Source organism: Labrus mixtus, chromosome 11 (assembly GCF_963584025.1).
Source record: "Labrus mixtus chromosome 11, fLabMix1.1, whole genome shotgun sequence".
NCBI lineage: Eukaryota > Metazoa > Chordata > Actinopteri > Labriformes > Labridae > Labrus > Labrus mixtus.
Window position 1 is genome coordinate 8,175,026 of NC_083622.1, and position 13,310 is coordinate 8,188,335.

Below are 13,310 nucleotides of genomic sequence, written 5' to 3' on the forward strand. Positions count from 1 at the left end.
TGATGAATTTCTTCGACGTCGTTGAACGCAATTGGACATGAGCGCTGCAGACACTCCACCACATCCTGTTTAGTATCTGTTGTAAGCTGCTACATTTTTCTTATTATTGCTGGATTGTCATGCTCACATATCGGTGTGTTTTATTCACTGCTGTGCTAGCTTACCTTCAGTTAACTACTTTCACCCTCAGAAAGACTAGTGCAACTGCCATTGAATCAAAGTCCGACCACTGGCTTTCCGGTGTTTAAGTTATAGTTACTGACCTTATCTCAGAGAAGTTCTATCTGCTTCAAAGGCCAAGCCACAGAGCTCACTTTGTTATTTGTCCACCATTTTGTCCCCATTTGACCTCACCACATCATGTTTTTTCTCTCTCTTTGCCTCCCCCAACTCTTCTCACTCACACACACGCCACTCTGAAAATATTTAATTTGCTGTAGTTTTGTTTATAATAGTTATTTGTTTGATTGAGTTTCATGGATTTCAGTTGATGTTACTTTATTAAATAAGGGTTATGATTCATGCCTTCCACTTATTTAAATTTAGATATCTATTAAATATTAATTATATTGGTATTTAACTAATTAAATTCAAGACTGATTTGTGTTATTTGGTTATTATTCCCTGATTCCATGGTGGTGCCCCATTGTTATTCCTTCAGATTATTAATACTGCTAATTTATATTAATAATTAAATAATCATAATTATGAATATTAATTTAATAGCCTAATTTAACACATAAAACCCCAACATATATTTTGTCTGTGTGCAAGCTCTCCAAACCCCAACATAATTGGTGCCATGTGTGAGGCTCTTGGCTCTCAGCCAACACTGATATCTGGTAAGTAGCTTTGCAGATGTAAAATAATAGGTATTGTTAGCAAAGATTGGAAGGGAACAGATTAAAGTAAAATGCAAGGCAAGGACAGACCACATATTTAAAAAAACAGTGTTGTGACCTCATAGTGATTAAAACACAGAAGAACAATAAGTGCTTGCATTTTATTTTTCAGGAGAGAACCTGGCGCTCAAATGAAGCCTCACAGTCATCATTGTATCCAGATGGCATTTCATACTTTCCTATTGATGGGAATAATAATGGCCCATGGGTCCTGCTCTCACACCAACAAAACCTTCGCTCCCTGGGGACAACTGTATTTGCTTAAAACCCATAGAGTGGATTCTGTTAAGATAACCCACCGCAAAGATTATCAGTTTTTTACACGACTGTAGGGACCCGGGCTGCGCATTGGCGACTCCCTTGAAAACAATTCGATTTAGAACAAGAAAGGAGGAGTATATGTGACCTTTGAATATCAGTCACATGGCCAATGACGAACAACAATCATTCGGTTTAGGGAAAGGGGTGAAAATTACTTCTGGATCAAGATGTGGATATTTAGAGTCACTGTTGCAGACGCCCTGAGCACCTTTTAACTGTGTTTAGTAACTAACGAGCTATCTGATTGGCGGTTAGCTGACCAAAGATTATATATAAATGTTAGTAAATAAAGTTAAATACATACATGGAGTACATCACCATTGTATTGTTTCTTCTGAGATTGTTTCAATAAAAACATATACAAAAAAGAGAAGGGATTTTTTTGGGTGGTTGTAAACTTCATTTTTCAAAATACAGACAAAATAGAGAAATATTATAAAAAACATCTGAAACACAAATGCCTGCAAAATCTAGGATTCAAGACTAATGTGAAAATGTCTCAGGAGCTCCTTACAAACGGGCACTTGATTAACAGGATCATTTCTACACTATGAAACCTTCAATGAAACAAACGGCTCTGAAATGAGACCCCACAGATATCAAGCATGACGTGTGCACTTTCGTTAGTTCAACATCTTGGTTTGGCACTGTGTTTTTTTGCTATCTTTGTTTATAAAACTTTCATCTCACTGATCTGTTTTGTTCTTTTTAATAAACATCTGCATCAAAGTCGACGTACCTCAACAATTTAAAGCTGTTATTACTGATCTTACAATCTGATTCACCCAAACTGTTTTACACTTAGAGAAACCAAAGTTTCCGAGGTTGTTTCATAAACTAATTTTTTTATTTATTTATGTAATAACTGACACCATGTCCTAACAGCACGCGAGCGTTGGACACCCCATCGCATCGTGCATGATCACACGATGGTTGTCTGCATCCTTTAAATATTTACTTCTCCGCTCTGTGAATTTCAGTTTCCCCCAATAAACATTTTAACATGTGGTAGTTTTCTTTTGAAGATGGACAAACAGATGTGTGGTGCTTTTGTATTGACGAGCTGTCGACTAAAATCACAACATTCAGAGCCTCATCAATTAACGGCTCATGGTGAGCTGAATTAAGTTTTTCTCCGGTGCTGTTGACACAAGTCAAAGAACGACATTTCAATCATACTGTGGATATTATAATTGCAGCACCATCTGCACTTTGAACGACAAGCTAACAAGCTAATGAGCTCTGCTGAGTGACAAAAGCCAGTGTCAGCGCCTTTCAGAGCCCCCGCCTACCTTGTTACTTGTTTGTTCATGCGAGTGAAATGAATAAAAACAGAGGGTTAAAATGGTGCGCCCGGCACTTAGGCAACCCCAATAGGAAACAAAAGAATCAAGCTGATTTAGTCGCTCTTACGTTGCATGCTGTTCGAACAGGCTGTTAGAAATGTTAAGGACATTTCAATTTGTTGCCAGACTAAACCTCAATATCAACTCCATATGGTTGTTTTGCTGTGGAGCGTAAATTGACGCTCTTGCTCAGTGGGTTGATAAAAGCAAAACCAGCTCAGGTGCCTGTTACTTTGTTCTTCAGTGGATATAAAGGACACTTACTGACAGTCCAAGCCACAGATCTGATGAGCTAAAATATGAATCATTTTCAAAGAGAGGTAATTTTTATTCATTTGAATTAAACAACACAGGCTAGCTAGATAACCGTAGCTTCATACTTACTACTCAGACACAGGATTGGTACTCCATATTTTCATGGCCTAAAGCAGGAACTGAAAAACAACCTTTTAAATGAAATGCACTGCTACAAATAGTTCAGATCGGCAGATACAGAACTCCTAAAATCGTCAATAAACACACATCTTTTCTGTGCTACAGGACCCCAAATCTCATAGCTTTTATTACATGAAACTTTGGCAAAAAAGACGCGGCGGTCCAACAAAGATAAAAATTACAGTTTCTGCATTGATCAAACAATTGTTAAAAACACTCTCTAAAGCTAAATCTGCCCAGACCTAATTAAGCCTCACTTGTGAATCGCTTTGCCCGCGATTGGTGAAGGAAAAAGGAGTCCGACGATAAAACAGACCTTCTCGCCGTCCAGGTGCAGAGGCGTCTGATGGCGCCGAGGGTCCCTTACGGCAAGAACGGCTTCGTTGGTTCTCAGTCGAGTGGAAAGATGTCCGGTGATGTCCTTTCGTTGCAGGACGGAATAAGACCCTTATCTTTCCGATAATCTGTTATAGTCTGACACTCTCCGAGAAACTGAGATGCGTTCACTGGACAATCCGAGCTCGGAATTTAGAACACTGCCGGCCGCGGATTACCTGCGTGCCAAAACTTAGAACGAAGGAAGATAGTTGCAGAAAACAGGAGGTGAGCTTGTGTCTCCGAACACTTGAAGTCAGCGCGTGGAAAGAGAAAGAGCAATGGAAGTCTTGGAGTTTTGTAGCCTGGCCTGCTCCATGGGGGGTCTACCTCAGGTCCCCTCCAATGAGGAGAGAGAGGTTCCGGTCCCCCCTTACTTCACGCGTAGGTGTGAAGTACTGCAGGGGATTCTGGGATTAAGAGTCCTTTTAGGCCTCTTTGTGATCTCAGTGAATAACTCAAATGAGGCTTCTCACAGAGGTGCAGGCCCAAGTCCATTGTTTGACTGTCCTAAGCCTGTGTGGCCCAACAGGGTTGAAAAATCTGCAACCAATGTTGTTTACACTGTTTTACTGCTAATTTTTTTATTGGCAACCTTCATGGGTTAAAGTCTGAGATGAAATCGAGTGTTATCGGTTTGTCGGGAAACACACACACATAATCCATGTGATGCAACCATTGCTGTTTACACAGTTTTACTGAATTTTTTGAGTCATCGTCATTAATTTTAAGAAGGATGAGGGTTTTCCCAATAAGGCGCATAGCTGACGTGATGCGCGGGATGTAACTGTTTGCGGGATGTAACTGTTTGTCATGATGCTTAAAACCCTCCTCAGCTCCAGGTCTCAACCTGTCGTTAGGCTGACATTTCCAGCATGGCGGCGGCCTCTGATGAGCCTCCGGAGCCCCCTGCAGGAAGTGATGGGTGATGTTATTCAGGTTAGGAACATATGAATAACGAATGTAATTCATATATTCAACAACACAAACTACAAGATAGTACAACACTTGTATTAACAGTATAAACACTATAACAACGACTAAGAAGCGGTATCAATCGCAATGGATTGTGGGAAGGGTAGTTCCTCGACTCGGGAAGAGTCACAGCACACCTAGCAGAAGAAGAAAGTGCCTCATTAGCTCAAACTTCAAGTGTTAGCTTCAGAGTAGAGAATAAATCACATTGTACCTTTGTCTTTTTCTCAGTTTGTTAATGCCGTTTTTACGCCTGAGGGTACTGCGCCCCACAGTTTGTGCTTGCCGTCTGAGCGCGCTGCGAGGAAGTTCAATATTTTAAACTTTGGCGCAGCGCTCCGTGACGTCACCTCCAAGCGTTGTCCCACTTTCCTGACCTCTAGTTTACAGACCTACCAGGACATCAGACAGAGAACTCTAGTTTGTGAAGACATGTCCAACAGTTTGGTGTACCCGGTGTGTTTAAAACAGCAGCAGAAATGTGTGGCATGTTCGTGAAGCGGTCGTTATAGAGCTGCAGCACCTGAACGAGCCTAAACGCTCCCACATCCTGTCGCGCCCTGAGGCTTTCATGAAGCCACACCCTCTTCTTCTTTTCTGTTCCTCTTCTCCTTCTCAGCAGAAGAAAGGTCGTAGCTTTCTACTGAATAGTGGACACATACTTTGTGCTGGGGCACAATGCTATTGAGCTATTGTTCCAACTATCGTTTCAGTCACCAAGCAACTTGCGTAGCTGATTTGCGCACTCCCCCTCCCTACACTGCCCCTCTGCTCTGCACACCGCATACTATCTGAAAGGCTCTTAAGTGTAACGGCTAATGTTTGTGTGTTAAGCCAAAGTCCTGGTTCACTGTTATTTACTCTGTATCTGACTTACAGACTCTGCTTTAGGAACAGGAGAGACAGAACGTATTAGTAAAAGCCTGACTGTTAGAGCGAAGGCAGAGACTGTCACAACAGTTGGGTTAATGCAGTTGTGTATTTATTTATAATTAGGAATCACATGACTGCCATCGTTTGCGTGTCCTTAGATGATCTCTTGAGTCCAGATGACCAGAAGAGGAGTGTGATTTGTCTTGAGTGTGATTAGACTCCATGATGTGATGTGATTGGCTTTTAGGGTATTTATATTATGGATACGTGTAAGACTAGTCTGCACACACACACACATCTCTGCCTAGGGAAAGAGTTGGTGTCAGGAAGGGGGGGTGGGGGTGGGGGATTGGGACGCGAGTGCGGACCCAGGGGTGTCTCAAAGTTATCCCAGAAGGATAACCACAAAATCGCGATAGCGATAGATTGGAAAGCGGGGAAGAAACAACAAAAGTGTTTAGAGCCACAACAGGCTTCGAAACGTAAATAATGCACCGAAAAGGATTAACTAAACCACTGCTGCCAAGCAGCTGACTCAAAACCAAAATTGTCCAGGAGACCCAGAAAACACGAAACAAAAAGCAAAGGCTGCCAGGAAGACCTTTGATAACACAAAAGACTGGAGTAGACACGAAACTATCCAGCACCCCAATTTAAACACTGGGAGACCGGCAACAGAAATCTTATGCAGAAAGTTCTTAGTTGGTGTTTATACGTAGATACACACAACCACTCGAGAAACCACAGGGAGAACCTCTCACAGGGAGAACCTCTGAAGGTGAGATAATGAGTCAGCACAAAGCACTGGAGACATGAAAACTCCCCACACCTGGGTTTAATCAAAGCCAATCAGTGCCACACACACCTGATTGCAATGAGTTGATTCTCTCACCACTCTCACTGAGCAGAAATAGTGAGTGCCCACACATTTGCATTGTTGGACTCCAGGGAAGTACCAGAAATCAGGGTAAATATTTAATTTTGCATTTCTCATCTCTTTTAAGTATTCATTACTGCAACTAGTACGATGCATATAAATACTGAAAATGTACTTTAAGAGTTACTGACTTAACATATTCTTAGTTATATTTTAAAACCTGAGCTTGAAACTCTAATTTCTTAGGTATGACAAATGCACGAATAAAATACTTTCTGAAAATGTTTTGTATTTCCCTGTTGGTAGACTGGAAGAAGGAAGAGTATGTGGGACAAAATAGTAAGAATTGGGCATTTAAAATGTGTTTACAGCAAAGTGTCGGCACAAACCTAGAGTGAGGCAGGCACAATGTTTAAAAAGGGATAGTGAGCCAGTGCCTGGTGCAACAGATACCCTGGCCAAGATCCGAGTACGCTCTACCCCAAAGTCCGGTCATTTGATCAGTGACAACACAAAAGTACCATACTTTTACCATATTGGGGTACTGTGCCCGAGTCCCCTGGAAGAGGTGGTCTCGGGCATGATTCATGTGTACTCGATCACAGTCCGTGGTAGATTTGAATGAAACTGTAATCAAACAAGGAAGTGGACCACTGTGACGTCATTCAAAATATCTTGTATTGCTCCAAAAACCACTGTATCCGAGTAGCACAGACCTGTTTCATCCTCTGAGCTGCACAATAGATGTGGAAGTAATAAGAAGGTCATTGTTGGGGTACCAGAAATAACAAAAACATCCACAGCTAGCACAATGGACTCAGTACATGATTGGTTGCCATGCTTGCTTCTTCTTCTTTCAGCTTTTTGGTGGATTTGCAAACCAGCTGTGTGCATACTGCCACCTGCTATATCGGACTGTGTGAATAAGCAAGTGTTTAACGTAGACGAGCGGGGGAAGGGGGCTATTGAGCCTAATGTGAAAACGCCCTTAATTTGGATGCAGAGCCCTGAAGCAACAGGACATCCTTTTTTTTTCTGAAGTGCCAACTCATTACAAATGTTATCTCAAGACACTTGACTGAAAATTGGTCTCTTTTCTGTCTCATCCAGAACAATGAAGTACGTTTTGGTATTTCTTTTGCTGACCCTCTTGGGAATGTGCTCAGCCAGAAATCATGGTAAGTATACTGTAATGTGATAATAATGGTATTCTCTTTATTATTGGTAAACTGAATGAGTTCTCTCTCTTCTAGTTCTCACACTAATCCATAGTACCACTTAGTATTGTAGTAGATGGTCTCGAACTGAAAGTACACTTCAAGTGAGAAATAGACAACGAGAAGCTGCCAATCAAACTTATTTAAGACAAGTGGAAAACAAACAAATACTATAATCACCAATGTTAATGTTCATTGTTGGGGAAAACTTCCTTTTAGTGAGTAGGAATCTGACATCATGAAGCTATTTCCATGAATACTGCTTATGTACGTACTGTAAGAACTTTAGCTCAAGTAAAATAATCATCTGTTACATAATAGCATATATTTCATATCAGCATTTTTTGCACTACTCACAACTACACTAGTATCTTATTTAGCTTTCTATATATTGTTTTTTCCTTAAATGTTTATATTTAATGTTATTCTTTTGCACATTGAGAGCACAGTTACCGAAGACACATTCCTAGTGTGTTTAAGCATACGGTCAATAAAGCTGATTCTGATTCTATTTAATATACATCTATGAATCATTTCCTCAACAGAAAATGTGGCCTTGCGTGGCAAAGCAACTCAGTCGTATCGCTATCCGCATAACTTTGGGGATGCCTCCAGTGCAATCGATGGAAACCGTGAATCAAACTTCGACGCTGGTTCATGCACTCACACTATAAAAATGGACAACCCCTGGTGGAGAGTGGACCTGCTGGACAGCTACATCGTCACCTCCGTCGTCATCACCAACAGAGGAGACTGCTGTGCACAGAGGCTCAATGGGGCTGAGGTTCACATAGGCGACAACTTAAAAGACAATGGTGCTGCAAACCCACTGTGAGTGATATTAAAGCTACTAAAAACCTCGCACTGCAATAGCCTAGAGGTAGCATCTGCACAGTCAGGGCCGATCACAGAGAGACGCGTCACTAGAAAAGCCTCGCCAACAAAACCCTAGTTTTATCCTCTTTGCATTGGTTACCCGTTTCTTTCAGTATCCATTTTAAAATGTTACTTGTAGGCTTTTCATGGCCATGCATGCAGGCACCAGACTACATCAATGAACTCCTCACTCCTTAGCAAAGGGTGATCGACCATTTGCTCTAGTGGCTACTCAGCTTTGGAATAATACATGTTGTCTGTGGAAGCACTTGGTGAATCTGTCTTGAAAAGTGCTATATAAATGAAATTATTATTATTTTACATTATATGATGTTTTAACAGACGTGTTATATGGAGAGACAGGACAGTGGCTAGAGCTGGAAATCAGGGAGAGAGAGTAGGGAATGACATGTAGTAAAGGAGCCACAGGCCGGATTCGAACCTGGGTCGCATGGAGGACCATAGCCTCCATACAAGGGGCACGCCCCGATTATGATCATTTTAACGTGTTTGTGTGTCTGTTTCAGGGCTGGAACAATATCTCACATCCCTGCAGGCATCTCTCACACGCTGACTCCAAGCACTCGTATCAGTGGACGTTATGTGACAATCGTTCTACCCGGTGCTAACAGGTATCTTACGGTCTGTGAAGTGGAGGTTTACGGGTACCATGCCCCGACAGGTGAGGATTTAAGCCATACAGTTCTATTTTAAATAAGTCACAGTCATTCTGTTCAAGCATGTATCTAAATATTTAAGTTCATACCTCGATCTGGTTGGATACTTGATTGTGATTGGCTGCTCAACAAAGACCCAGCATTACCAGTATGTTGGAATGGACACACATCAGTTATGACTTTATATGATGTTAGAAACAGGCACATGTGGTCTCCATCCCTCCCACACAGAAATCTTTCAGAATTGAGGACATTTCAGAATGGAAATTGTGTCTGATATATGACAAGTTGCTTTGCAGATGTTTTTTGTTTTTGTTTTGTTTTTTAAATGGGAAGTACAAGTGGTTTGCATCAGTAGACCTGAGTGCAGGGGTGGAGTATGCCGGTGGAGGGGCTCAGATAAGTAAGGGGGAGATCAGAAATGTTGTGGAGGGCTATGTTAGTGGTGATGAGTGAGTAATTGAAAAAAAACAGTGTTGTGACCTCGTAGTGATTAAAACACAGAAGAACAAACATATTTATAAGTGCTTGCATTTTATTTTACAGGAGAGAACCTGGCACTCAAAGGAAAAGCCTCACAGTCATCATTGTATATAGAAGGCAATGCATACTTTGCTATTGATGGGAATAACGACAACGATCGGGTCCACGGGTCCTGCTCTCACACCGACATCAACTTCGCCCCCTGGTGGCGACTTGATTTGCTGAAAACCCATAAAGTGGATTCTGTCAAGATAACCAACCGCAAAAATCTTGGTTACTATCAACGACTGAATGGAGCCGAGCTGCGCATTGGAGACTCACTTGAAAACAATGGCAACAACAACCCAAGGTATAGTCTTCACTTAAAGGTCACATGCTATTCTTCTCTTCAACCAGTTTAAGTTTCAGAGCTCCCCAAAACATGTCTGTGAAGTTTCTTGTTTCAAATCCACTCTGATCCTGTATTTGATCATGCCTATAAACCCCTCTATTTCAGCCCTGCTCAGAATAGGCTGTTTCTGTGTCTGTAGCTTTGAATGTCTGACCACGTCCCCCTCCGGAAGGCCGTGGGTGGCTCGGGCTTTCTGGCTCTATCGTTTACTGTGAGAAGGCAGACTCAGAGAGCAGAACAAACCTAGCTGTGGGAGTGTCACCCACCATGGGGAGGGGTTACTGCTCTTTGTGATGTCATGAAGGGAAAATCTCCCAACGGCCTGTTTCAACACACACTTTTTCTTCTGCTCCAGGGGCCTGTATGTACAGTACTACTGAAATACTGATTGTTTGTTGTCTCTGATTAATAATCTTCTGTTGTTTGTAAATATAGGCATGGTCTGGGTGGACTGTGGAACCGAATTGCCCTCTGGGATAAATAAAGTTGTCTAAATTAAATAATTATTTAGGAAAAGTTCTGCAGTAACACATGTTTCACAGTTATAACGGAGAACATATATATATTTTTTAAAATGGTATTTATGTGACGTCTCGATTGGTCTTTCTTTTGTCAGATGCGCCGTGCTGGATAACATCCCCGCCGGAGCGACTGTTGAATTTCAATGTAATGGGATGGATGGCCGCTACGTGAACGTATTCATCCCTGGAAGGAAGGAGTACCTGACCCTGTGTGAGGTGGAGGTTTATGGCTCCGTCCTGGATTAGCATAAAGATTCACTTTATCCTAAACAAGCTAAATTTAACCAACTGAACTCGCATGAATCAAACTAATAGATAAGGCTTCATTTTGATTGTTTGCATTGGAAAATAATAAAATTTGTGTAAAAGGATAATTGCATCTTGTTTTACTGCCATGTATTTGTAGACAAAGCTGCCGTCAGCGCTGATAGCAATCAATAGTGACCCTCGCTGACGTTTCTCCATTACTGCATGTCCACAGGATCCTGTTTGTGCATTTCAGCCTGTATGTGTGTAGCATGTTCAATAACAGAGTGTAAAATAGATTAATAAGGTACATCATCAACTTCTTCTAAATCAATTGTAAAGCGCCAATTCATAACAAATTTGATCTCGAGACACTTTCCAAACAGAGCAGGTAAAACTCTTTGTTATATTATGTACAAAGACCCAACATTAATCCATCATGAGCACTAAGCAACATTTAGGAAAGTGACAAGAAAAAACTTCCTTGAAGAGGCAGAAACCTCGAGCAAAACCAGGCTCATGATGAAAAGATGTCTGTTGAGTGATTTGGGGTTGGAAAGTGGGATAAAGGGAGATGCAGGAAGAAGGATAGGGACAAACAGAGCAACAACAACGATGAATGAGATAAATGAATACTCAAAAACATTTAACAAAGAAGAAATAATCTAAGAAAAGGAGGATGATAAGAGGTTTTGATAGTGGTTGTAGATGATGTTGAAGAGGAGAGTTTTTAGGGACTTCTTGAAGGTGGAGAGGGGGGGGTCTCTGATGATTTTTGGGAGTGAGTTCCAGAGTGTGGGAGTGGCAATGGAGAAGGCCTTGTCCCCCCCAGAACTGATGGTTAGTTCTGCATGGGAAGTACAAGTGGTTTGCATCAGTAGACCTGAGAGTGCAGAGGTGGAGTATGCCGGTGGAGGGGCTCAGATAGGTAAGGGGGGATATCAGAAACGTGGGGGAGAGGGGGCAGGTTGTGGAGGGCTATGCTAGTGGTGATGAGGACTTTGAAGTGGATACGCTGGGTTTCGGGGAGCCAGTGGAAGTCATGAAGAACGGTGGTGATGTAGTCACAGGTGCAGGAGTGCGTGAGAATGCGAGCAGCAGAATTCTGGATATATTGTAGTTTTGTATTTAGAGCTACAGTGTAAGTAATAATGGTAAAAGTATGTGTTGTATATTAGCAGTTACAGCTAAGTATGATAAGAGACTCATCAGTCTAATATTGATGTTATGATTGATGAATTTCCTCGACGCCAAGCCACAGAGCTCACTTTGTTATTTGTCCACCATTTTGTCCCCATTTGACCTCACCACATCGTGCTTTTTCTCTCTCTTTGCCTCCCCCAACTCTTCTCACTCACACGCCACTCTGTAAATATTTTGTTTGCTGTAGTTTTGTTTATAATAGTTATTTGTTTGATTGAGTGTCATTGATTTCAGTTGATGTTACTTTATTAAATAAGGGTTATGATTCATGCCTTCTACTTATTTAAATTTAGATAGTTATTAAATATTCATTATATTGGTATTTAACTAATTAAATCCAAGACTGATTTGTGTTATTTGGTTATTATTCCCTGATTCCATGGTGGTACCCCATTGTTATTCCTTCAGATTATTAATACTGCTAATTTATATTAATAATTAAATAATCATAATTATGAATATTAATTGAATAGCCTAATTTAACACATAAAACCCCAACATAAATTTTGTCTGTGTGCAAGCTCTCCAAACCCCAACATGATTGGTGCCATGTGTGAGGCTCTTGGCTCTCAGCCAACACTGATATCTGGTAAGTAGCTTTGCAGATGTAAAATAATATGTATTGTTAGCAAAGATTGGAAGGAAACAGATTAAAGTAAAATTCAAGGCAAGGACAGACCACATATTTAAAAAAACAGTGTTGTGACCTCATAGTGATTAAAACACAGAAGAACAATAAGTGCTTGCATTTTATTTTTCAGGAGAGAACCTGGCGCTCAAATGAAGCCTCACAGTCATCATTGTATCCAGATAGCATTTCATACTTTGCTATTGATGGGAATAATGACAATGATTGGCCCATGGGTCCTGCTCTCACACCAACAAAACCTTCGCCCCCTGGGGGCAACTGTATTTGCTTAAAACCCATAGAGTGGATTCTGTTAAGATAACCCACCGCAAAGATGATCAGTTTTCTACACGACTGTAGAGACCCGGGCTGCGCATTGGCGACTCCCTTGAAAACAATTTGATTTGGAACAAGAAAGGAGGAGTATATGTGACCTTTGAATATCAGTCACATGGCCAATGACAAACAACAATCATTCGGTTTAGGGAAAGGGGTGAAAATTACTTCTGGATCAAGATGTGGATATTTAGAGTCACTGTTGCAGATGCCCCGAGCACCTTTTAACTGTGTTTAGTAACTAACGAGCTATCTGATTGGCGGTTAGCTGACCAAATATTATACATAAATGTTAGTAAAAAAGTTAAATACATATATTGAGTACCTCTCCATTGTATTGTTTCTTCTGAGATTTTTTCAATAAAAACATATACAAAAAAGAGAAGGGATTTTTTTGGGTGGTTGTAAACTTTATTTTTCAAAATACAGACAAAATAGAGAAATATTATAAAAGACATCTGAAACACACAAATGCCTGCATCATCTAGGATTCACGACTAATGTGAAAATGTCTCAGGAGCTCCTTACAAACGGGCACTTGATTAACAGGATAATTTCTACACCATGAAACCTTCGATGAAACAAACGGCTCTGAAATGAGACCCCACAGATATCAAGCATGACGTGT

The 13,310-nt window shown here is 41.0% G+C and overlaps 1 protein-coding gene across 1 annotated transcript; it reads left to right on the plus strand.

Annotated features, from left to right (window-relative positions):
* The first annotated feature begins 7,218 nt into the window (after nucleotides 1-7,218).
* Nucleotides 7,219-10,515, plus strand: LOC132983519 (fucolectin-1-like). Its single transcript, XM_061049850.1, has 5 exons — nucleotides 7,219-7,282; nucleotides 7,867-8,152; nucleotides 8,725-8,879; nucleotides 9,421-9,706; nucleotides 10,365-10,515. The coding sequence occupies exons 1-5, from the start codon at nucleotides 7,219-7,221 to the stop codon at nucleotides 10,513-10,515; spliced, it is 942 nt and encodes a 313-aa protein (XP_060905833.1).
* The last annotated feature ends 2,795 nt before the right edge of the window (nucleotides 10,516-13,310 follow it).